This window comes from Xyrauchen texanus, chromosome 7 (assembly GCF_025860055.1).
Source record: "Xyrauchen texanus isolate HMW12.3.18 chromosome 7, RBS_HiC_50CHRs, whole genome shotgun sequence".
Classification (NCBI taxonomy): domain Eukaryota; kingdom Metazoa; phylum Chordata; class Actinopteri; order Cypriniformes; family Catostomidae; genus Xyrauchen; species Xyrauchen texanus.
The window spans coordinates 23,015,089-23,039,893 of NC_068282.1; the positions used below are offsets into that span (position 1 = coordinate 23,015,089).

Genomic DNA, 24,805 nt, shown 5'->3' on the forward strand with positions numbered 1-24,805 from the left:
TTAGAGTATATTTGCTGTAACATTCTGGTTTGACACAAACAACAGCAGTTAAAAGAGCAAAAAGACTTGGTTTAGACAAGAATTTATGGGTTTTTCTCAGGCCTTTTTTCTTTTATTTAAGCCGAATATTGTTTTATATGAATTTTGGTGCTTTATATCAACATTTTAGCCTTGATACATGCATTATTTACTTTATTAATATATTCTTTATTTAATAAATTTCATTTTGAAGCTCCCACCCAGGTTTTTAATGTGCCTTTGTTTCAGCAAAGCTTTTACAACTGCACCACCCTGTGGTTGCCTGCAGTATCTTCAGCTTCATTCCAATTTTTTGTTGTTGTTTTTTGCTGGGTTTCAATTTTATAACTCAATTTTTTCAGCATTTAAAATGTAGTGCAATACCAGTATTATGATGTCACTATGTGGCCCCTTTTTGTACAGAATTGGCTTCATACTCTTATGAGAGGCTGTTTTTATGTGGAGGAAGGTGGAACGATTGTTTCCCTTCAGTATCGCTTGCATATCCCAGAGACAACCAGCGTTTACCTGACCATATGGCCCCAGATCCTGAGCCTGATTCGTGGTAAATACATTAGACATAGATTTAAACACAAAAGACAAATTGGTTATAGCTTTTGAATCATTTAAATACCTAAAAAGCATTTTTGTGTTTTTATTAATAGCATTTTTACTGTGTATGCCTCAGAGAAGCCTTCCCCATGGATGTGTGTGGACACAGCTCTCTATGTGGTGATGAGTAATGAGACCAAAGAAGATTCAAACTTTGTTTGCTTCACTGAGTTGAGAGATAAAGAGGTCAGTAAGTGCATCACTTTTCATCTTGCATTCACATCATTTGTTCATGTCTTTGAAAATTGTAAATACAGACTGAAAGCTGCAACTTCTCCCCCTTGACTTTTGTGACGTCAAGTAAAAACAACCAAAAATGATAGTAGCTTGAACGGTTTAAGGTAGTTAGGTAGCAACCTTTACACATGTATCTGTTTCATATGCCATTATAGCCAGTGTTAGTACCTTTTTTGGTTCTGAAATAATATAGAATATAGAAAATTGAAAACATGTGAGTGTACCAAAAATATGATAACTCTGTAATGTCTCCTTGTATTTGGTGAATGTTGACATATTTTCAGAAATAATATTGTTTGTTCAAGACTTTAAGGACAAATTTGATCTTATTTTACAATAAAAAAAGAAAGTGTAATAAAAAAAACACTAAATTAAGAACTGCTTGAACTTGGAAGAGTCTGGTGGTTGGAATGAAAAACTGTCTTACTGGTATTGTTATCTAATGATTAAATTCTAGAACAGTCTAATGTACTGTATGTCCTGTGTGATTGATGGACAGAGGTTTGGAGGGGAGAGCTCATCGCCGGTTCATTTCTTCTTATGCCCTTCACAACTGGCTGCAGACTGATGAAGAGACAGAGGGAGACTGCCGCCACTAAATCTGCTCAGCTACTCAACCGCACCCTGTCTGGAGAGCTGGAGTTAAACAAAGAGTTCAAGTTAGTCAATTACAAGCATGCATTGGCTAAAATAAAAATTAAATGACATATATTTACAAAGAGTTTTTTTTTTGTAAGATATACTTAGATGTAAGATATACTGTGTGTGAAAAATAGTAATTGTGATATTATTATTGTTCAGCCAAATGTAATCTGAATATCTATAATATATATATATATATATATATATATATATATATATATATATATATATATATATGTACATACATATATATATATATATATATATATATTATTATTATTATTATTATTGTAAAAAAAAATGTTTAGGAACTTCCTCAGCAAATACAAATATATGCAGTTAACTGCAAATAATTTGATTAATTAATCTGCATATCATGTCTTAATTCGATTTAAAAATATATAGTTTGACAGCCCTAGTTAAAATACACTTGTTGTTGTTGGTTTATTTTTGGTCACAAATGTTCCACAGGGCCCCCAGTATTACCCAGTTTAATAAAGTTATAGAAATAATTTCAGTTCCATTTTCAATTTATTTGTACAGCACTTTTCTCAATAAATACAGTTCCAAAGCAGCTTTACAGACAAAAATAAAAACTCCCTAGAATTGAGATGACAACTTAGAAATATATATTTTTTTTTACTTAAATTGACACTTTTTTGACAAAAATATAAGCAGATTTTAGTTTTATTTTGTAGTCTACAGGCAGTTCATTTGGATTATGGAATTCAAATGTTGAATTCAGTTGTACAGAGGTCTTTTTCCAGTCTCATCTAAAGCAGAGGCCAAATCTCTAAAGGGTCAAAAGAGTATCTTGGTGTGTACATAGAAAGGACAGAGCAGGATTTCATCAGTCATAGCCAATAAGGTACATTGATTATTGTTCTCTTTACACTCTTTAAGGATTACATTCTCATGTAAAAATTTTTTATTATTTCTTACCAAAGATAACTCACAGAGTCACAGTGGTTCACAATTCCCCTCCAGTTCATTGTTTGAACCTAGAGTTTTTGGAGTCACTGACCAGAATGCCACCATCCCAGATGTGTACAACTAACTTTCTTCTGCAGAACACAAACAAAGATTTTTAGAAAAAATATCTAAGCTCTGTTAAGCTTTCTGCTAAACACTCTTAATTTGTGTTTAGCAGAAAGTCATCTGGAATGGCATGAGGGTGAGATAATGATGAGAGAATTTTCCTTTTTGGGAGTGTTGCAGACAGTCACTAAACCTCCAGTTGTTTGAAATGGTTTATATAAAGGAGTGCTGGTCATAAGTAGAATTTCAATGTCTTGTATTGTATACAGTAGATTAACTCAATCGACTGAGATTTAACTCAACAGAAATTGGGCATTAGATCTGCCAAGATCTAATTCAACTACATGGCAGTTGAATGAGATTTTGCTACAGTTAATGCAACTAATTTTATGGAATGTGACTGTAATGTAACCTCCTTAGGTCAAAATAGATCACTCATAATATATTTTATTAAGGTTTCCCTTGTTTCTGTTTTTAATTAATGAGTGTAAATGGCTTACTGATTTTTTTTTTTCTTAATTTCCCTGTTGTTTTCCATGAATCCATCACTCTCGCTGCCATAGTCCAATCAGAAAGTGACAGTGCACATCAACAATGAGCAGAGCAAGAACTGTGTTAACAGCAGGGGCATGAGAGTGTTTGCTGTTGAGGTTCCTGCTATAGGACTAAAATGGTGAGACATTTAACTAGACACATTTTCACTCTCAAAATATGTAAGTGCAAGCCAGTTTCTTCTGTGGAAAGTGGAAGGGGGGCATTTAATGCTCTAGTTTCCATTCTCAGTTAGAACTAATCAAAAACCCATAATCAAGTGAGGCTTGCTAAATCTGACACATGGATTCACAGAGACATTGTCTCAAATGTTGTACCAGTCATAAAACTTTGCAGAATATCTTTAAAGCTTGTGTTCTGATTTGCTCTTTGTTCAGGTGTGTCAGCATGTCATGGCTTTAAACGAACAACAGGAGTGGACCTACAACTGTGTTGAAAGCATTATACCAAGTTTGCAAATGCTGTAGTCACTTAATGGAGTTATTATAAGGCCACAAGTGATGAAGAGATGTTAATCAAATAAAAACTATACAAATAATGTTACAAGAACTATTGTAAGACTAATGATTTTACAGTAGTGATCATTAAATTACATTTGTTATAATAATGTACAATGAGAAGATGTGCCTTTGTACAAATACAAATCTGTTTCTAGCATTAGTTAAAGATTGATAGTCTGTAGACCTTACAATCAATGATGTTCATGTGTTTTTGTAAATAAAGCAAATGCAATGATTTTAAGTAAAAACAAAATCCCAGAATATTATTCTTTTCATTTATGGTAGATTATACAATATAATGAGCTTATAGTACTTAATGTACCCCGCTGGTTGATATTATGCTATGGTGTAGACAGTTTTATTACTTTATTTGGTTGATTTCATTGATAGATTGATACATTTAAGTTTTATTATGGTATATTTGTATATATTTAAACCAATCAATCCTAAAAAATGACATGCAAAAAGACAGACCAGACTGTACCTCCTACCTAACACACCCACCAATCACATTTCAAGTCATATCAGTTTGGGTTTCTTAAGTAATTTTAGCAATTTTAGCAGAGAAATGTTATGCAACTACATAAAGAAGGTAAATTATGCAGTTTTCAGCACTAGCCTGGTATTATGCTGGTTGGAATAGTCTGGATCTGGCAGTCAATATACATTCCAGAGTGTTACACACAGGCCTAAACTTTATTTCCCCTTGGCCTTTAGCACCACATGTAGGTTTGAGCTTCTATTTATAACTTTCGGTCAATTATTTTGCCCTTTGACTTTCTCTACTGTAACTGTAGAACAAGACACTAAAGGTCACATGACATGTGAGGATTAAAACTGCATTCCTAACTCTACATCTCTCTCACCAACTAGATAATCTTCTCTTTAAACTTTGTATTCAGATGTTTATGTTATACAGTTATTTACTGACCAAGCTTGAATTACCCAAAATGTCATGCCCACACCAATTTCTCTACATCTGAAACATTAAAGCCAGCTGTTGCAGATTGGCTTTTAACCTGTATTAAAAAAAATACAAAATAAAAATAACTGCAACATCAAGATTACATGCAAACCTTGCATCATTTGTTCCCCTTCAAATGAAGTCTGGGTGAAACTTGATGCAATGGACAAACAGAGCTCCAACATAGAGCTATAGCTGACAAAGCATGCACTTCCATATAGGGCATCTGATATTGGTCTGGTTACATTTTCTACAACAGGACTGTTATTTGAAGGGACAGTTTCTGGTACTCTCGGAATACTACGCTTATTTAATGCCGTTAATGTGGGCTTAGTTCTCACCGACAATTATCATCCATACTGTGTGTGGATGATAATTAATAGATAATTATTTTATAGATAAAGTCGTGATCTTTTTCTAATACAGTTCTCTGACAAATGAGTCTGTCGAATTGTTTATTTGCTAAAAGATGGAGTATAATTTTTTAGGTGCACTCAATACTTTTTCCTCATTAAAAAAAGTTTAACTCCTAAAGAAATGAATTGTAATTTTGCAATAGATGTTGGAAATCATGACCACTCACATTAAAATTAAGACTCTAGTATATCAGTAATTCTACATGGTAGACATGGTAGAATTACTGCTGGTACTCTACATGGAGAGGGTCCGCTCATGGGGGCTGCCATGTTAGAATCACATGACCAGCCAAATGCTACTTAATCTCAGTAACCATCCTGTTATTTGACACTTTCACTCAGTGATTAAAGTAATCATGGCTGACTGTGAATACTACATTTCTACAATGGCATCTGAAACGGAAAACTATTGATTTTAAATGCTGCAGCATCAATTGTAGTTGCTGAGTGGGGGGTTTGGCCATTCTGCCCCGTATCGCATCCGGCCCACTGGGAAAAGTCCCGGGTTCTCCCTATAGCCAGTCTGCCCCTGGGGTTGGGGATTAATGAAATACATGTAATGGGATTACAGATTTAAAATACAAAATATTAGTAACTGTTTTTAACTACAGTTACCATTTAAATATATGATAATCCGAATACAGTTACATTCAAAAGTATTTTGATTACTGAAGAGATTTCTTTGCATTTTATTGTCATGTGTTTCATAATATTTTTAGTCTGTTTTGTTAGAATACATCCATATAAATGATGTGATCCGATGAGTGTATGACCAGCCGTGAAACTCTTTCTTATGATGTTTTACATTCATACTAGCAGAAAGAGGGTGCTTTCACAATGTTATAAGTGAAAATGTGGATCTGATGTTATAAGATCAGATGATTTCATTTTATATACTCTGTGGGGTTTTTAAGTAAGTTTGGAGCACCAGAAATAGTTAACCTTGTGTAAATTGGCATGTGAAAACTTAGCTTTATGCTAAGCTAAAATGCTATTCTAGACCTTTTACATGCACCTGTTACCAGGCACAATTGTATTTTTTTTTAAAATAGGGCAAATATGAACTAAAAAAAATCTTATTTTTTTTTATAAAAATGATTGTATTGTTTTCCTGTAAAACTGTCTAAAAATCCTTAAAACAAGAGACATTTACCATGTTTTACAAGCAACACTGCATAAGATGTTAAATTTTTTCAGAGAATGTATTTTTAATATAAGTGTATTTTGTCTTACTGTACAGATTTTTTTAGTAAAAATGTTTTATAGTAAAAAAAGTGAAAAAATAAATAAAAATCTGCCAGTGCTGTAAAAATAGATTTGAAAAGTAACCCTGGTGACAAACAGGTGTTAAGTAACGTAGGCCTACTATGGTAGTTTTTGACTATATTTATGTTTCGGGAGAAAATAAAATGAAATGTGCCTTTTAACCCCGGGGGGCCTTTAGCCCCGTTGTACCCTATATAGATCATTGGTTGGGTGGTCAGGAATCTCAAAGAAACAAGAGTAATGTTTTGATACAGAGTAATAATGTACTTTTAGTTGTCAAGAGAAAGTATAATCACACTTTCACAGAATGTCCAATGTGTATTTATTCCATACAACGAAAAAAGTCCACAGTCGTTTTCTAACGTAGTTTGGACAACATTTGTGGTGTTTTCATGTCATTGCTGATTAAAGAGCAGTGACATCACAAAGGGCTACTGTCCCTTTAAAAGTGGGCGTGTTTGTCTGAGTGGTGAAAGGCCAATACGTGAGCAGCAGAAAGGCTACGTGGTAATAAACTACATCCCGCTGGTCACCCAGTAGCGACAGGCACACACACCACAGCTGCAAAATGGTGAAAATTACAGTCATCAAGACCAAACCGTACACCGATCAAAAGCCCGGAACCAGCGGTTTAAGGAAGAGGGTGACCGTATTCCAGCAGAATCAGCATTATGCGGAGAACTTTATCCAGAGTATTATTTCCACCGTTGACCCTGCTCAGAGGCAAGAGGGCACCCTGGTAGTCGGGGGAGATGGACGATTCTTCATGAAAGACGCTATTAAGCTGATCATCCAGATTGCAGCTGCTAATGGGGTTAGTGTTGGCCGAATACACTGCTAATTTTAGTGCAGAAGAAATTACCTTTAATGGGAAAGGGTGGCTCTAGTCATGACACATTCAAGTTTATTGCAAAATATACTTAAACTCAACATTTATGTTGCCATACAGTACATGGTTTCTTATAGTAACTTATAAATAACGTACTGACCATACAATGAACAGATATTTAACAGTTACGGACCATCCTCATGCATACTTTATCAGATTGTTTTGAGACACCTTTGACATTTCACGCGCTGCCAAAAGCAGGGTTCGCTGTGGGCTGACGTCACCATAATATCCATTCGCATCATGTTGCAGAGACCAAAAAGCTTTTCATGTTTGAAGTAAAAGCTTGCAACAGTGTTTTGTAAGAATGATGGGTTGCTTTGACATTGGAAGTCTTTCAACAGCGACCATGATGTGGAGGATGCGTGCCTGTGGTCACGTTCCTCTACGCACACTTGCTGCAAAGGAATCAGTGCTCTATTGAGTAAAAGCTGTATTACTGAACACAATGTTAACGTCTCTTTCTGAAATATTGAATTTGTATTTTTCATCCTTAATGTTTTAAAGGGGGCATGACACACTTTTTTTAAATTAATATTTTTTTTTATAATCCCTGAGGTCCACTTAGAATGTTAGAATTTGTTGTTGTTGTACCAAACAGACATTATTTATATATAATAATTGTACGCCCTGTCTCTGGCCCTCTTTCTGAAACGCTTTGCTTTAAGCTGCCTGGCCCTTTAAAACTTCAATGTAAACGCCCACTGTTGCGATTGGCTGGGCGATTAATCAAATGTTCTTTTCAATTATGATTTTGGTTTCCAACAATTATGAAAACAGTATAATCAAGGAAGCATTCTTTATTAAAGTTCAAATAATATGGAAGTGGGATATGAATATAAACTCCAAAACTGGCATTCTCTGTGCGGACAGCACCACATCTATGAGTTGCGTGCAGTGACCGGGAAAGAGAGTGAAACTTCTCCCGGCTGATGCACACTCTGGCGAGGGGACGCTCGTCACTTGTGTGCATTTGCTGCAGCTAGATTATAACGTGATTGCTCGTGACATAGTGAATCATAGTATATGTGTCACATTCACTGTGTGTAGGCCTATCTTATCATGAAGAAAATTGGTGATGAGCAGCTCTATTAAGAAGAGAAAGTTTGTTTTTGTGAGTTAAAGATGGAAAGAAGTGAACATAAATGTCTTAACCCATTATACACTGGAACAAAAAAATCTGTCTTTTTAGCTTGTTTTCCAAAATAATATCTAAAACTCCTTTAAAACAACGTATATTTACTTTAGAAGCTATACTGCAGAAGAAAATTGTTATTGGAGAATGACGCATGCAATATTTAATCAGGGCTCGACATTAACGCTTATCGGGGACAAGTGGATTTTGGGATGGGCAAGTAAAAGAGAATTTAACTTGCCCGACCGGACAAGCAAACTGATTAAAACGTCAATCGCTAAATATTAATCTGCTATAGTTGTGATAGCCTAGGCCTGTGTCACTAATTAGTGAGTTCATATTCTTATTCTGCTGTTGAAAATAATCCAGAGCACGTCATTTTATAATTCGCTAGTGATCTAGTAACCGCTGCGCCCTGTTTGATTAAAAGGCGGCGTATGTGTGTGCTGAACATGCATGTGTTTCCGAAAATGCTCAAGCTAATGTGCACCTGAACGGTCAAATACATTTCAAAATTCCACCAAAATGCTCGTCTTGGTGAGGTATTCATGTAAACACAGAGAGTGATGTCTAGTGGAAAGTGGATTTGTATTAAAATGTCAGATATGTAAGTATAAATATAAGCTTATAGATCTGCTGCTGTCCAGTGTGTCATAATAATATTCAAACAAACATAACAAGAAAATGAGTAAACACTCACTGCTCTTGACTGGGTAACTTTAGTAGCTTTAAAAAGTATTAATGTATAATAGTAATACAGTAAAGTTTTATGATGCATTTCATTCTGAGTGTTTACTTGAATACTTGATAGCCTACTGTTGTTAAAAACTTTTAAAGCTGTTAAAAAGCACAGAATTTTCTTAATTTGTACTTTTTGTTCTATTATTTGAAATGTATTGCTATTCATTGCTGTTTTTATTATTATTTTATTAATGACTGTTTACTAGTCTTGAATAATTACTTAAGAACTTGAAACCTTAATTAACATATAAGTTAGTGTTATTATTTGTTGTGTTTTTGAAGCTGGTATTGAGAATAAACAAATTTCACTATCAACTACTGAAATTTTGGTACATCTAGCTATAATAACATGATGAAAATGTAGATTTCATTCCATAGAAGTGTGAGCACCCCTGCTGTAAATGATGGAGATGGAAACTTTCCTTTATTTGACTACCATACGTAACAAAAAATACAGTATTAACATATGACAATAGCCTCCTTCGCTAACCAGTGCAGTAAAGTTCAAGGGAATCCACTGTTAAAAATACAAATTTAAATGAAATTTCAATAAAAGCATGAAGTTTCCAGAGTCAATGAATAATCATGTTGAATAATCGTAATTATGATTTTTGCCATAATCGAGCAGCCCTAGGCTGACATTATGCAGCCCTTCCAATACAGGCATACAGTGCATCTGGAAAGTATTCACAGCGCTTCACTTTTTCCACATTTTGTTATGTTACAGCCATATTCCAAAATGTATTAAATTCAATATTTTCCTCAAAATTCTACAAACAATACCCCATAATGACAACGTGAAAGGAGTTTGTTTGAAATCTTTGCAAATGTATTAAAAAAAAAAAAACGAAAACAAATCACATGTACATAAGTATTCACAGCCTTTGCTCAATACTTTGTTGAAGCACCTTTGGCACCAATTACAGTTTAAGTCTTTTTGTGTATGATGCTACAAGCTTGGTACACCTATATTTGGGCAGTTTCTCCCATTCTTCTTTGCTGGACCTCTCAAGCTTCATCAGGTTGGATGGGGAGCGTCGGTGCAAAGCCATTTTCAGATCTCTCCAGAGATGTTCAATCAGGTTCAAGTCTGGTCTCTGGATGGGCCACTCAAGAACATTCACAGAGTTGTCCCGTAGCCACTGCTTTGTTATCTTTGCTGTGTGCTTAGGGTCGTTGTCCTGTTGGAAGATGAACCTTTGCCCCAGTCTGAGGTCCAGAGCGCTCTGGAGCAGGTTTTCATCAAGGATGTGTCTGTACATTGCTGCATTCATCTTTTGTCTCCATCCTGACTAGTCTCCCAGTTCCTGCCACTGAAAAACATCCCCAAGCATGATGCTTCCACCACCATGCTTCACTCTAGGGATGGTATTGGCCAGGTGAGCGGTGCCTGATTTCCTCTAGACATGACTCTTGCCATTCAGGCCAAAGAGTTCAAACTTTGTTTCATCAGACTAGAGAATTTTGGTTCTCATGGTCTGAGAGTCCTTCAGGTGCCTTTTGGCAAAATACAGACGTGCTGTCATGTGCCTTTTACTGAGGAGTGGTTTCCATCTGGCTACTCTAACTTACAGGCTTGAATGGTGGAGTGCTGCAAAGATGGTTGTTCTTCTGGAAGGTTCTCCTCTCTCCACAGAGAAACACTGGAGCTCTGTTAGAGTGACCATCTGGCTCTTGGTCACCTCCCTGACTAAGGCCCTTCTCCCCCGATCGCTCAGTTTGGCCAAGCGAACAGCTCTAGGAAGAGTCTTGGTGGTTCTAAACTTCTTCCATTTATGGATTATGGAGGCCACTGTGCTGATTGGACCCTTCAATGCTGCAGAAATTGTTCTGTACCCTTCCCCAGATCTGTGCCTCGATACAATCCTGTCTCGGAGGTCTACAGACAATTCCTTGGACTTCATGGCTTGGTTTGTGCTCTGTTAACTGTGGTATCTAATATAGACAGGTGTGTGCCTTTCCAAATCATGTCCAATCAACTGAATTTACCACAGGTGGACTCAAATCAAGTTGTAGAAACATCTCAAGGATGATCAGTGGAAACAGGATGCACCTGAGCTCAATTTTGAATGTCATGGCAAAGGCTGTGAATACTTATGTACATGTGATTTTTTTTTTTTTTTTTCTTCTTTTTTTTTTTTAACAAAATGTGGAAAAAGTGAAGCGCTGTGAATACTTTCCGGATACACTGTATTTGAAATGCAGTCCGAAGAAACTGAACCAACTCCACACAACATAAAACTACATTCCAGGGTTTAAACAACATGCACCCAACACATCTGAATGTATCAAACTGTTCACTCAAGCACAGCATAAACGATCAAACAGTCATGACCTATGAAATGTTCATGAATGAAATTGGTTACTTACAGTTTTTTAGTCCAATTTATTTCCATTAATCCAATTTTAACTGCCCCATCTTTCAATAAAAGTTCCTTTTGCAAAGCTTGAATCATATTGTGAACGTTTCACAAGTAAATGACACTGAAATGTTCATATCTCACATTATCCTGGATTGTTTAAACACAGGACTGTGTCAGCATGTGTTTCTCAGTTAGTGGCAGCAGCAGAATAAGATGCGTTTTCTGGAAGTTGTACTTGTACCTCTTAAAACGTGGTGCACGTCACCGGAAATGCATCAAAAAGATCAAAGTTGTTAAAAATTTAAAATGGCACTGATGAGTGCAAAAACGGTGCAGGACACCTTCCAAACAGCAAGACAGTGCAGCTAAATGAATCAGTATTAGAATTATAACTTGACATAGCGTCTTTTAAAAGCAGCACGAGATGTATGATAATGGTCAAAGCCATTTGTCTAGTGCACGTTTATGTTGAAAAACATTTAAATCCAGAAAGGCACATGATGGTGTCCTGTGCTAGTCCACTTTGGATGAATCTCCCATGACAGGCCCATTTTTCTCCTCTTCACCTGTGTGACTGACTGAGCACCATTGGGTGGGGCCATGGGTGCAATGACAAAAACTAGGCATTGCAGGTATATTTGGTCCTTGTGACATCACAAGTTTCACGAATTCCAAACAAGGAATTCTTGGTTTCAATAAATTATCTTAGTTTTCAATTCTGAAACTTTGTTACTATGTTTTTATAGAACAATGACCTCTTAAATGTGAAAAGATCAAGGAAAATGTTATTCCTCATGTCATGACACCTTTAATATGTACATATATCATTTAGATGCAGTATGGTTTTATGGTGTATGTGCATCAGATAGCCAACAAGTTCAACAAGGACACATCAGCAGGGTTGAGTTTATGTAAACATTGAACTGTACGGCATGATTAAGCTAGTCAATGTACATATCTCATGGTTTAGGGAGATAAAAAGTCTTATTAGTTTGCTGATCATGAGCTTGTTTGAACTTTCTTAGTTGAATGGTAACTTCTCCTGTCAATTATCCCGCAGATTGGCCGGCTGGTTATTGGACAGAATGGGATTATGTCAACACCTGCTGTGTCCTGTGTGATCCGTAAAATGAAAGCTATCGGTGGTATCATCCTGACAGCCAGTCACAACCCTGGTGGCCCCAATGGAGACTTTGGCATCAAGTTCAACATATCTAGCGGAGGTTAGTGAATAACATGTTTACACTGTGAAATGTTGAAGGGAAAGTTTGCCAAAAAATGCAAATTCATCATTTACTCAACTTAATGCTGCCCAAAATTTGTTTTCATTTGGCAAAAAATTAAAATCACAATTCTTTTTTTTTATTTTTATTAATTGACACATTTGTAATTTTTTAAAAAAATTTTTTAAATGCACTTAACTAAAAAGTTACTCCATCATAGTCTTGCCATAGAACTGGCCATTTAAAAAGGAAATGTCATCTTTCTGATATGGTAAGTGACCAATCACAGTCAGTTTTGTCATTTTGAGGTGGGGTTATCATAGATGTATTATACCATAATAAAAGACAGACATAGAGAAAAAAAATTACTTGTATAATAATGCCTGATTCTCCATGAGCGATTGCACAGAAAACACACTAGAGAATAGCAGAAAATGTGTAGAGAGTCTAAGTACAGCAAAGAAAACCTCATTATAGAGAATGTCATAGACATAAATAAGCAAAGCAGAAAATGCAGCTCTGCTCGTGGATATCTGCTTTACTTTCTGCTACATGCCTCAAACAAAACTCTAAATATCTTTAAAACACTTGATGTCACTAACCTGTCAAACCTGGGCAAATTATTTAATCCTCAAGTACTTATTCTATCAACACGGAACCTTGTGAACACAACTCTGCTTCCAGGCTGAAAATTGTGCCCTTCAAGTGGAGTCGGAAATATTGTAATTATGAGTTCCGCGTACATAACTGACCCCGCAAAGTCAATGGGAACCTCTGAATTCTAGATGATACATGAGTTTCCAAGTTGGGACGTTGGAAGGGGAGTGTCAACATGAAAGATGATGGGAAGTAATGATTTTGCTAAATTTTTTAAACATCTGTCATTTATATCAATAATATCATTTCTTTTATTTGACAATTAACTAATGACTCGTCTTTCGTGGTTTGTTTTAAGCACATTAATTAGTAATATGTTATATACCTTGTATTAATAAATCATATATGTTGTTTATAAGTGGTGCAGGTTTATTCACTAATGTTTATTCTCTGGTACAACAGAATAAATTGCTTTTGCCATTGTTCATTTCGTAATTAAGTTTGGCTTCCTCTGTATTTTGTTTCCAACTTGAATGTGTAACATGTCGTTGTAACGATTGCCCAACTCGGAGGTACAAGCCTTCTAAGTGCACTTGAAGGCAACAAATGTCCTGTGTTCGTCAAGTCGCAAAAGTTCCATCGAACCTGCCAATCAGATTTGCTCTGAGTTTATCGGAAAAAAGCATTTTCCAGTTTGTGTGCTATATGCATCAGAGCGTTAGAGAACAGATTGGGAATGGGCGGTCAGTGGGTGTGCCTCTGAGGCCCAAAACAAACTCCAACATGAATAAAATAACATGTTCTTTATTAGAATGCAAGGCAACCAGGTTAGAGAAACCAATGTACTTTTTATTGTAGGTGCAAAATTTTGCATAAAATCGATTCCTTGATTAAAAAAAAAAAAAAAAAAGGCTAAAATTACATTCAAATTAATCAAATAAATTGCCCAGCCCTATTCCAAGCCATCATGACTTTCTTCTGTGAAATGCAAAAGGAGATGTAAGACAGAATGATGGGGACTGACAAGCTCCATCACTTTAACTCTATGGGAAAAAAATATATACAATGAAAGATGAATGGTCTCCTTTTGTGTTTCATAGTAGAAAGTTATATGGTTTTGAAGCAACATAAGAGTAAATGATGACAGAATGTTCATTTTCGTGTGAACATCCCTTTCAGTTGAAATAGATGTGAAAGAATTTGAGTTTAATTCCCAGGGAACACACAAACTGAAAACAATTTTTTTTAAACCTTCCATTTGATGGCATAGCAAAGCCACACACAGCCATAACTTTAATTTATCTGGTGTGCATCTCCCAGGTCCTGCACCAGAGGGCATCACAGACAACATCTTTCAGATCAGCAAGAGCCTCCAGGAGTACCACATCTGCCCTGAACTCAAGGTGGACCTCTCCACCATTGGGAAACAAACCTTTGAGGTTGACACGTTCAAGCCCTTTACCGGTAACATATTTGAGTCGATAATTTGATGTGTGTATGTGTATATATATCTCTAGCACATTTTTTTTTTTTTTCAATTTTAGTATACTGTCTTTGTTGTTTACAGTGTTGTATCTTTTGTAGTGGAAATTGTGGACTCAGTGGAATCTTATGCAGAGATGTTAAGAGATATCTTTGATTTTGCTGCTCTGAAAGAATTACTCTCAGGACCGAATCACATCAACGTACGACTAGATGCAATGCATGGAGGTAAGGATTGCATTGCCTTGAATAAGCATTAAGTTATGTTTGTATTCACTGGCCATGAATGCAATTGAAATGGCATTGACTGACTGCAATGTCCTTGTAACGTCATTCTTACGTTTTACCCAAAGGACTCTTATTTTGAAATTATTTTGTAATATTGGCGGTGTCTTGTTTGGGAGGCTGCATGCTAGGTAGAACATGTCCTTTAAACAAGCCATGTTTATACGATTCGTAGGAGAAATGGAACGTAACATGGTTGCTATGACAGCACGCCGCTCTTTAACAAGCGTGAGCGCTTTGATTGAGAAGGGAACTAAGTCCCTTTATAAGGTACATTTTAGGAGAGTTATAATGACATAAAGAGAAAAGAAAATAGATTTTACAGTTGTACTTTTAGTCTAATACTTTATTTTAATTATATATTAATATAATTATACATATTATATACTCTGCACCCGGCTACTGAGGTACTTCAACTTGGGAATTAACATTGCTTGCATTTGAACGTCATATTTATGGGCAAATTTGGTTATTTTTTTTTAGACATTTCCGTTGAAGCATAGAATTGTGGGTTTTGAGTTTCCATGAAGGATACACCTCTTGCATCCTCTGGATTCCTGTGAAAGAAGGTCTCATTCGAAGGCTGCATTGGGAGTGTCCTACTTGCTTTTCTGAAACAACAAATGCGACCTCCGAGGACGCGTCCTTCCAAACGAGACACAGCCAATGTGTCTGTTTTCCTGGTTTTCCCTCCTGATTGTATCCCAGGTGTTCCCTGTCTTTTTGCTAGCCCATGTGTATATATACCCTCTTGATCTTTGTTCCTGTGTTTGGTTCTTATTTGTATGTAGTGTCTGGTTAGCAGCATACGGCTGTAGAATTGTTTTACCATCTTCAAATATTTTCCTTCTTTGTTGTATCTTTTGAGTATTAAAGTTCTGCATTTGGATCCTCACTATCTCGCCTCTTCCCCTCACAAAACCCTGACAGTCCTAAACATCCCTTGCAGATATTTCAAGATGTTCAGTTTAGACACTAGGTGTTTGAATAGGCCTTAATATGTATTGGGAGATCCTCTGAAACAAAAAGCAATTTGCTGTTCATCTGTGTATCTGTTTACAAAAAAAATCACATTAGTTCCAACTTTGGAACCCTGATTTTTTTTAATATTTCCACTGACATTGTCCAAAGGTTTATTTTTCCAAGGCTGGAAATCTTTTTCCCCCTGGTTTATTTATAAGGTGCTTGTGTTTTAATATTGTATATTGTGATTATTGTCAGTATCCTACTTGTGTATGTGTACTACCTTTTCTTTCTTGTGAGAAGCCAAAGGAATATTTCCACATTTGTGGATAATGAAGTTCAATCAATCAATCAATCAAGTCTCAGCCAGTTCTTCTTTTATTTGATAAAAATTAATGATTACAATGTTTTATAGTATTCCACTTGGAAAGTGTAAAAGGCAGCTCTTTTTTCCCTAATTTAGTTATCCAGTAATGACAGATATGATGCACCTTATGTCATGTAATGTCACTGGATTGTTAAAAATTACTGTCTGAAACATTTGTTTGTGCTCTTTATTAACTAGTGGTGGGTCCCTATGTAAAGAAGATTGTGTGTGAGGAGCTGGGTTCCCCTGCTAACTCTGCTGTTAACTGTGTCCCCTCTGAGGACTTTGGGGGTCACCATCCTGACCCTAACTTAACATATGCTGCTGACCTAGTCAACACTATGAAGGGAGGTGAATATGATTTTGGAGCAGCATTTGATGGAGATGGTGTAAGTCTTAAAGTTCTAAAATCAATAATTGCCATCCCATATAGATTTAATGGAGTAGTTGTTTTGGATTGTATTTTAGCCAAGCTTTGTTAAATGTTTAATAATTCAATTGAAATGTTGACATTCTGTTCAGTTTCTATGACGAATCAATCATAAATTACTCAAGTAAAGCAGAAACAGCCTCATCATACCTGTGTTTGTCTTGTCTTTTTGTTCTTGCACAGGATCGTAACATGGTTCTGGGTAAGCATGGGTTCTTTGTAAACCCCTCAGACTCTGTGGCCATCATCGGTGCCAACATTACATGCATCCCTTATTTCCAGAAGACTGGTGTGAAGGGACTGGCCCGCAGTATGCCCACCAGTGGAGCTCTGGACAAGTATGACCATCTAAGCATGCTTACATTTTTTGATATAGCTGTAAGAACCATTATAATTTTCAATCTGTTTTAAGTGTTGTGCTACTGTTGTAAATAGCTTTGTATAAAATATCTGTTATATTAAAATACAAATATCAGTGACTGGGATGCAAAAATAAATATTGGAGTGATATTATTAGTTTTTGCTTTACAGTGTGGCCAAAGCTTTGAAGATACCGCTTTATGAGACACCCACAGGCTGGAAATTCTTTGGAAACTTGATGGATGCTGGCAAGTTATCCCTCTGTGGTGAAGAAAGCTTTGGTACTGGTAAGTACCTATGGAGCTGCTGGTTAAAAAAATATTTTAAACTAGCTAGTAAGCTGCTTTAAAGGGTTTGGTTAGAAAAGCTTTCAAATTAGGTGTTTGTTAGATCAGGTAAATAAAGTGCATTATATAATTGTAACTTTATATAAACGGATCAAGCTAAATAATTTATATTTTAAGAAAGTAAATATGTCTTCTGGTATTACTATATTAATGTTTTTCCACATGAATATATCCAAAAGTCCTTCATTGCCTTAATGTGCTGTTTTGGGGTAGGTTCTGATCACATCCGGGAGAAAGATGGCCTTTGGGCAGTGCTTGCTTGGCTTTCAATCTTGGCCTCTCGCAAACAGAGCGTAGAGGAGATCATTAAAGACCATTGGCAGAAATTTGGAAGGAACTTCTTCACAAGGTAAGTAAAGAAATAAATTAATACACAAATATAGACTAAGTCCATATGCCATCTCTGTTGATCTCTGTAGCTTGACTGCCATCTATTGGTAGGCTTGTAGAAAACACCTGCTCTTGGGGTTCTCTTTCAAAATTGTACAGATGGGTTCATCGTAAAATATTATTACATTTGTCCCAAACCTCTGTTTCAGGTATGACTATGAAGAAGTGGACTCTGATGCTGCAAATAGGATGATTGCAGACTTACAGACAACTATGTTTGATAAAGCCTTTGTAGGGCAGAAGTTCTCCTCGGGTGATAAAACATATGAAGTGGAGAAGGCGGATAACTTTGAGTACACAGACCCTGTGGATGGCAGTGTATCAAAAGGACAGGTGAGTCATGAATACAAGACAAAATAATAAGAATTAGACTTAAAATGCTTCATCTTCTGTGATGAGTCCGCTGGTACTAAAGGTATCCATTTGATATGACCTATCAATCATAACTACAAGTCTAGTTCAAGTGATTTGGACAGTGAGTTGGAAATAGCTTTTTCTCCTCTGCTAGTGAACAGTTTATTGTTGACTTTTTTCTCCATATAGTTCCTTCAATACATAAAAACTAAGAACAAATATCTGTATCTCAGTATGCCAGTGTATTTTAAATCCAATGATATCAAATAATCATCATCATCATCTTTATTGTGCTTGAAATATTTCATATAAGGTGCTTTGAAAATAATCGTTTTACTCTGAAACATTTAGTCTTTACACCATTCTTAATTACTTGTGTGGTGTGAGGGATCTTTTCTATCAAAAGATTAGGCTAATATATTTCAGAGTTCATTAGTCGAGGGCACTTGCATATTAATATTACAAGATGATATTTCTTTTCAAGCTGGATGACAGCAGTCCAGTTTTTGTGTTTGAATATTTTTACATTCTGAATATTTTTTTTGTAATTATTTTTACATTCAGATACATAGACTACTTTTGACTGAGAAAATATAAGTTACTGTATAGTGTTCAGGGATAACCCCTAAGAGAAAATTTAGAAAATGTAAAAGCTAAAAATTAGACTGAAAAAGATGTTGGTCTAAAAAGGTGACTGTCACGAGTCATTTATCAGACAGATAAAGATAGTTTCACTTTGCTTTATTTTAATTTTTTGCAGTGTGTTTTACCAAAAGATGCTGTCTCTATCTACATTGCTGCTCACCGTATCTCCGCTGCTGTTGTTAAAATAACAAAAAAGGGATTCAAGTTCACTGCCCCTAGGAGGAGCTCCCACGGCATCAGCTACTAACACAGTATCGAAGTTACTGACTTGAAAGGAAACAGGATATTGTTCATCATTCCTGTTAACTCTCTTCGTGTTTTTCAGGGTTTGAGGGTCATCTTCTCTGATGGCTCACGTATCATATTCCGCCTCAGTGGGACAGGCAGTGCAGGGGCAACAATCAGGCTTTACATTGACAGCTATGAGAAGGATCCCAAGAAAATCTATCAGGACCCACAGGTAAAATTATTGGTCAAGATTTGTCCTTCATGGATAACTTGCATTATACAATTTCTCAAAATATTTGCTTTCCCACCTCATGTTACTGTCACAAGAATACTTATGCTCTAAAATAGTTATGACTTTTAACAGTGTTTTCCAGGCCTTAAAAAGTAATTCATATTAATAAGGAAAGAAACATTACATCATACATTTTCATTTAGGTTGTATTGCAAGTTTTATTTACATTTTTAAATTATTTTTGTAAATTTTTAATTTAGTTTGTATTAGTATTTTATTTGCCCTTTCAATCAAGCGTAGTTTCCTCTATGATTTTTAGTTTAGTTTGTTTTTTTGTTTTAGTATTTTAGGCTGGTGTCTATGCTCGCATTTTTGTTTAAGTGAAAAGTGTTGGGGCACAGTCAAAAATGTAGGTGCATAGTCAGAGGCCAGTTTTTTTTAAAGATATTTATGTATTACTATTAAAGAATTACTACATTCAAAAACAAAAGATGCTTGATAGATTACGAATGACACCTTTGTTAAAATGTTTCTAGTTATTTTTTTAGTTAACCTTACAGGCAGCACCAAACAACATCAGTCCTGACTGATCACATTTATGAGCATTTAATAAACTAAAAATATATGGATGACACTATGGTTCCATTTGCCAGTAACAATCAATTTATTGGCAACTCAACGGATTAGTTGTTCATACAACACATACACTATATTATTAAAACAAACCAGGGGTGAAAATTTCATTAAAATGTTGGGGGGGGGGGGACAATAAACATAACAATTCTCAAGAGCAATTTTTGAAGGGGACACAAAGGTTTTTTTTGTTGTTGCCCCGTTTGCATTTTGTATTATTTTATTTCTTAAACAATTATTTTAAGAATATATCATTATATTATTTACAATACACATATTTTAATGATATTTTAGGGGGGGACAACCCTCAGACTTTCATGGCATTCATATCTATTTAAATACATTTTTAGTTGTTGCTATATCTGTTAAGTATAATGCAATAAAGCTTAATTTTATTCATAAAAGTTATAAAATGTTAACAATATATTTTCTATGGCACGCCACGTGAACATTAGCTACCTCACCATTTTATTAAACTCGTTTTTTTAAAATTGTTTTTCTATGAAAACCTGCTCTAAATAGGGTCTTTGACCATTGTGCTGCATCTTTCTGTGTTTATCAGTATCTTGAGATGAGCGCCATGTTTTTAAGACATCCATCAATCTGTTATAATTCAAAACTCTGTTTGTCATTTTGACATAAATAAACAAGCAAGAAACTCCACTTAAACCATCTTTACGTGGTATATCTGCCTATGCAGCCATGTAAGATTGAAAAAACAAAGCACTTAATGCAAAAGTAACTTGCGAACCATTATTTAAAAGTATTTTGCATATGAGGTTTAATGCATTAGGGAGTTTTTATTCTGATATAGGCTACAGGACAAGTTAAGGTGTTCAATCAGCTGTCACTCACACCAGCGCCCCCAAATAATTATTCACATTTGCACACAGTATTTTAATTGAGCAAAAACAAGTGTAACATGTAACTAAAATTATATGTTGGTTTCATTAACACTGGTTATAATTTCTGTGCTCTTTAACATTATTAACAATGTCTCAATGTTATGAACAGGTCATGCTGGCTCCTCTAGTGGACATTGCCTTGAGGATCTCCCAGCTCCAGGAAAAGACTGGCCGCTCTGCTCCCACTGTGATCACATAATTACTCTATAAAGCCCATATTCAACTGATCCACCCCAGACTAGCCATCTCTGTATTCTGCAATGCCTTACTTTAAGATTATCACCATCAATTTCATATCCCAGTCATTATGTGTTCAATTGGTCTTCTAGAGTCTGATACTTCTCATGTTCCACATTTACAATTAAAGATCTATGCCCAGTATAAATTGAGAGAATAAGAAATACTATAAAAGACTATAAAATGAGTGGCTTGTTTGCGATTTGTTTCTTAAGGATGTCATGCTTATTATGTTGTGTCTTATAGCCATGTGATTGTCACATACATAAGTGTTTTATTAGGGGATAAAGAAACTTGCATAAAATATATTATACCTTTCTTTAAACCACCACATATAGCTACTACCACAAGTAGCTTTTAAAAGGAGTTGATACTTAAGTTCATATTACCATAATCCTCTGTGTAAACCAATATTTAAAAATTCCTCTGTAACATAAATCAATCTGAAATCAGTACTGCTGAGATGGCATATGTAAAGACTCTAATAGAGAATTATTTTCAGTGTGGCTGCTGCAATAAATTGACCACAGAGATTCAAAATCAAATATACACAACCTTACATTTTTGGACAGATGACAACCTACCCAGACTCTTTTGATACTCAGGATACAGTATACTCGAGTGTCATCTCACCATGGGTTTTCACTAAATATATAGTAAATTAGAATATTAATAGTTTATTTATGTATGGTTTCATAGTGAAAATTATTCTTATTATATAACTTATTATATAAGTTAAGCAAGGAAATCTTAAAATGGTCAATGTCACAAAATTGCTAATAGATTGGTGACTTCGAAATTGTGCAATTGTGCAGAATCTTAAATATTTCCTATTCGATTTACTTAACATTTGTTTATGTTAAATTTTTTACTATTGAGCTACTACCCAAAACTAAATTAAAGTGTCCTTTTTTAAATTTTTATTATGTATATTTTATCCCACATTTTCAATGTGATTTGAGACTTTTGGACTCCACTGTAATACAGTGTGTGTGTGTGTGTGTGTGTGTGTGTGTGTGTATATATATATATACATATATATATATATATATATAGCAATATCACATGTGCAAGAGTGCGATATGGCCCTACATCAGCACTGCTGTGATTCGGCCACAGGTAATCACAGCAGTGCTGATTTAGGGCCATATAGCACGATTACGAGTAGGGTCATAAAAAACGCATTTGTGAATGGATCTTTTTACACGTTGGATCAGAATCTGCCGTTGCTGGTTCAAACAAAATGATGCGTCCAAACCTCTGTTAGTAATTCAAAAATGTCACTTCAGAAATAGTCTCACGGCTTGTGCTGTTTTGATCAGGTTATTAGATAAACAAAGATGTGTGTGTGAGAAAGAGAGAGGCGGAGCGTGTGCGATCACTTGTTGCCACAACCAAGTAGAGCTACTTTCAGCTTTCTGATGATGTCATCTTCCTTAGTGGGAAAAATAGCGTCCCTGTTCTGTGGTTGCCGGTGCACAAGAGTCAATCACAATAGAAACCGCAATCTTCTCAGCCATTTTAAACAACAGCTTTTTTGTAATTAATTAGTCTGTTGTGTCTCTCAGCTGTGATGAGCCGTAATGCTGAAGTTGTTCATTTAAAGCCGTTTAATGTGATTTACAAGCTTTAGTAATAGCCTAATAATACAAGTGATCATTAAGAGCTTTTGTATATAGACATGGATTGTCTTCACGTCACCTAACTGGCTCATATATATATATATATATATATATATATATATATATATATATATATTCTGCATTATTCATGGGCTGATGTGTTGACATCATAAACTCCCATCCACAGTTTGGTTTGAAATTGCCTTCAATTTAGTTAAAATGGGACATGGAAATTCAGGTGCATATATATCTGAGAACAGAAACCTCTTTATTTTTAAATGTATATAAAACACTATTTGAAACTTTGCATGCACACATAGCCTTATGATAAAAACTTTTCTTCAATCTTTGTCAGTAATGACTTCAACCCATTTATTAGTACCTGTCAGGACACCCATCAAACACACATTAGAATAGTTTCCCGCTTGTACTCTTGATGAATAAATTGGGTTGGGACAATTTCTTCAGACCCCAATGTTGACATAGCAAGATACAAAGAGTGTCCTGCTTGGGAAGTAATGGTTTGCAGGTTTTATTTTCATTAGATGTCATTACATGACGTAATGCCAGTAAAATATGTGTATTTAGCTGTCAGGTTATTATATAATTTTAAGGTCTCTATTTATCTCTTTGATATTTCTATCAGAGCATCTTTATTTAATCTAGAGGTTTAAAGAGATCTAAAGTCCTTCGTAATGATCTTTAATGTAAATGAATTTTACCATATACCTTTTATAAAGACTAGAAACTAAAAGGATCTTGTCAAATAAAATTGCAAACCAGTATCTATACCTTTTATACCCCATTTATGCTATTATGGTAAATTATTTCAGTATTAAGGAAAACTGAAAAGTAATTGTATATTCCTCAACATCTGTAGGTTTTGCTTTTATCTTTTAAATGTTAAATTGTATACAACTGAAGATAAATGCTTAAAAGAAAATGAATGTATTTCAAAACTATAGAGGTCAAGTTCAAATCTCCATCTTATATGCTAAACCTCAGCTTCATATCTATAGAGTTTATGTTGATTCTCTGTTGTTTCGATTATTATTCTCTGGTTTCTCACTAAAACAGAGCTATGACCAAAATTAATGTAATTTATTTTAAACACAAACCGGTGTCTGTGGTGAATAAACACAGCAACTACACCTGCATGTAACCGTTTTGGTTGCCAAAATCTTATGCCAGTTCAGTCCGGAAAAAACATATTTCTGTAGCTTGTGTTTCAACAAGGGGTCAGAAAAAGCACAAATAAACACCCACTCACAGTGACTTCAAGAGTTCCAGAGAAAGAATTTTGTTTATTTGCAAAGTCTACACAGCTCCTCATGCAATGTTTACCCTATGAAAATAAACCAACATCAAGTGTTCAGTTTATTTACTGCATGATGCTTTACAAATGAATGTAAAGGAACCTTCAATATTTCAAAATATTAGCTCTCAGATATTGTCTCAGTGAGGCGTGACAGTATCCTTATAGTCTTTTTGTATAATTTTTCCCTCTGTTATCCTGTGCTATGCGCTCCGCTACCAAGAAAACAAAATAACATTGCAAAGGGCAAGAAATGACCTCTTGATCTAACCACAACAGTTATATTGGTACATATTGTTTGTTTAAATGGACATAGTAAGGCTACTGCTCTATGGAATGTGCTGAGATGCAGTCATTGTCAACAGGTTATGTAGGCAAAGATCAGCATGATCAAGCCTGTGTAATCATTCAACAAGCCAGGCAAAATACATTTAGCAACAGGATGCTGGCAATCTCTTTTTATCTTTCTTCTGCACATGTTTAAATATCACATTTGTAACTTGCACATCTGTGTAACATGATCAAACATGACCCTGTCCATTTGAAAATACAACTATCAGAGGCAAACAGACTGGAAATATAAATGAGAGACCACCCAAAGACTGCTCTCTTTGTGCCCTTTAGCTTTCATCATGCTATATGAGTTTAGTGAATATCCCCTCTCCTTGCTAACCTTTGTGTATCTGTGTTAGCAGTGGACACAAAACCAGATGACATCCCTTGATTTTGGTATGCACATTAATTCTGTCATTCTTGGATTCCAGGATAAATTTCAAAGGAATAGCCAGGGCTGATTTTGATCTAAATGTAGCTGATC

At 35.3% G+C, this 24,805-nt stretch overlaps 1 protein-coding gene and 1 long non-coding RNA gene across 2 annotated transcripts; both read left to right on the top strand.

The window, feature by feature from the left end:
- The first annotated feature begins 319 nt into the window (after positions 1-319).
- Positions 320-3,748, top strand: LOC127647057 (uncharacterized). The gene is made up of 5 exons (XR_007970990.1): positions 320-583; positions 707-816; positions 1,367-1,526; positions 3,111-3,220; positions 3,477-3,748. It is a non-coding gene; the product is annotated as an uncharacterized LOC127647057 (long non-coding RNA).
- Positions 3,749-6,751: 3,003 nt separating this feature from the next.
- On the top strand, positions 6,752-21,238 carry LOC127646530 (phosphoglucomutase-1-like). The gene is made up of 11 exons (XM_052130280.1): positions 6,752-7,059; positions 12,434-12,596; positions 14,514-14,657; positions 14,778-14,903; positions 16,489-16,679; positions 16,904-17,058; positions 17,252-17,367; positions 17,641-17,776; positions 17,967-18,150; positions 19,142-19,276; positions 20,924-21,238. The coding sequence occupies exons 1-11, from the start codon at positions 6,814-6,816 to the stop codon at positions 21,011-21,013; spliced, it is 1,686 nt and encodes a 561-aa protein (XP_051986240.1). The 5' UTR covers positions 6,752-6,813; the 3' UTR covers positions 21,014-21,238.
- The last annotated feature ends 3,567 nt before the right edge of the window (positions 21,239-24,805 follow it).

What these genes read in the sequence shown, in the direction of transcription:
- LOC127646530 (XM_052130280.1), top strand. Translation starts at nt 6,814, where the DNA reads ATGGTGAAAATTACAGTCATCAAGACCAAACCGTACACCGATCAAAAG. An exon ending in TGAAGAAAGCTTTGGTACTG is followed by an intron (nt 17,368 to 17,640) that starts GTAAGTACCTAT and finishes GTTTTGGGGTAG; the next exon opens with GTTCTGATCACATCCGGGAG. An exon ending in GGAAGGAACTTCTTCACAAG is followed by an intron (nt 17,777 to 17,966) that starts GTAAGTAAAGAA and finishes CCTCTGTTTCAG; the next exon opens with GTATGACTATGAAGAAGTGG.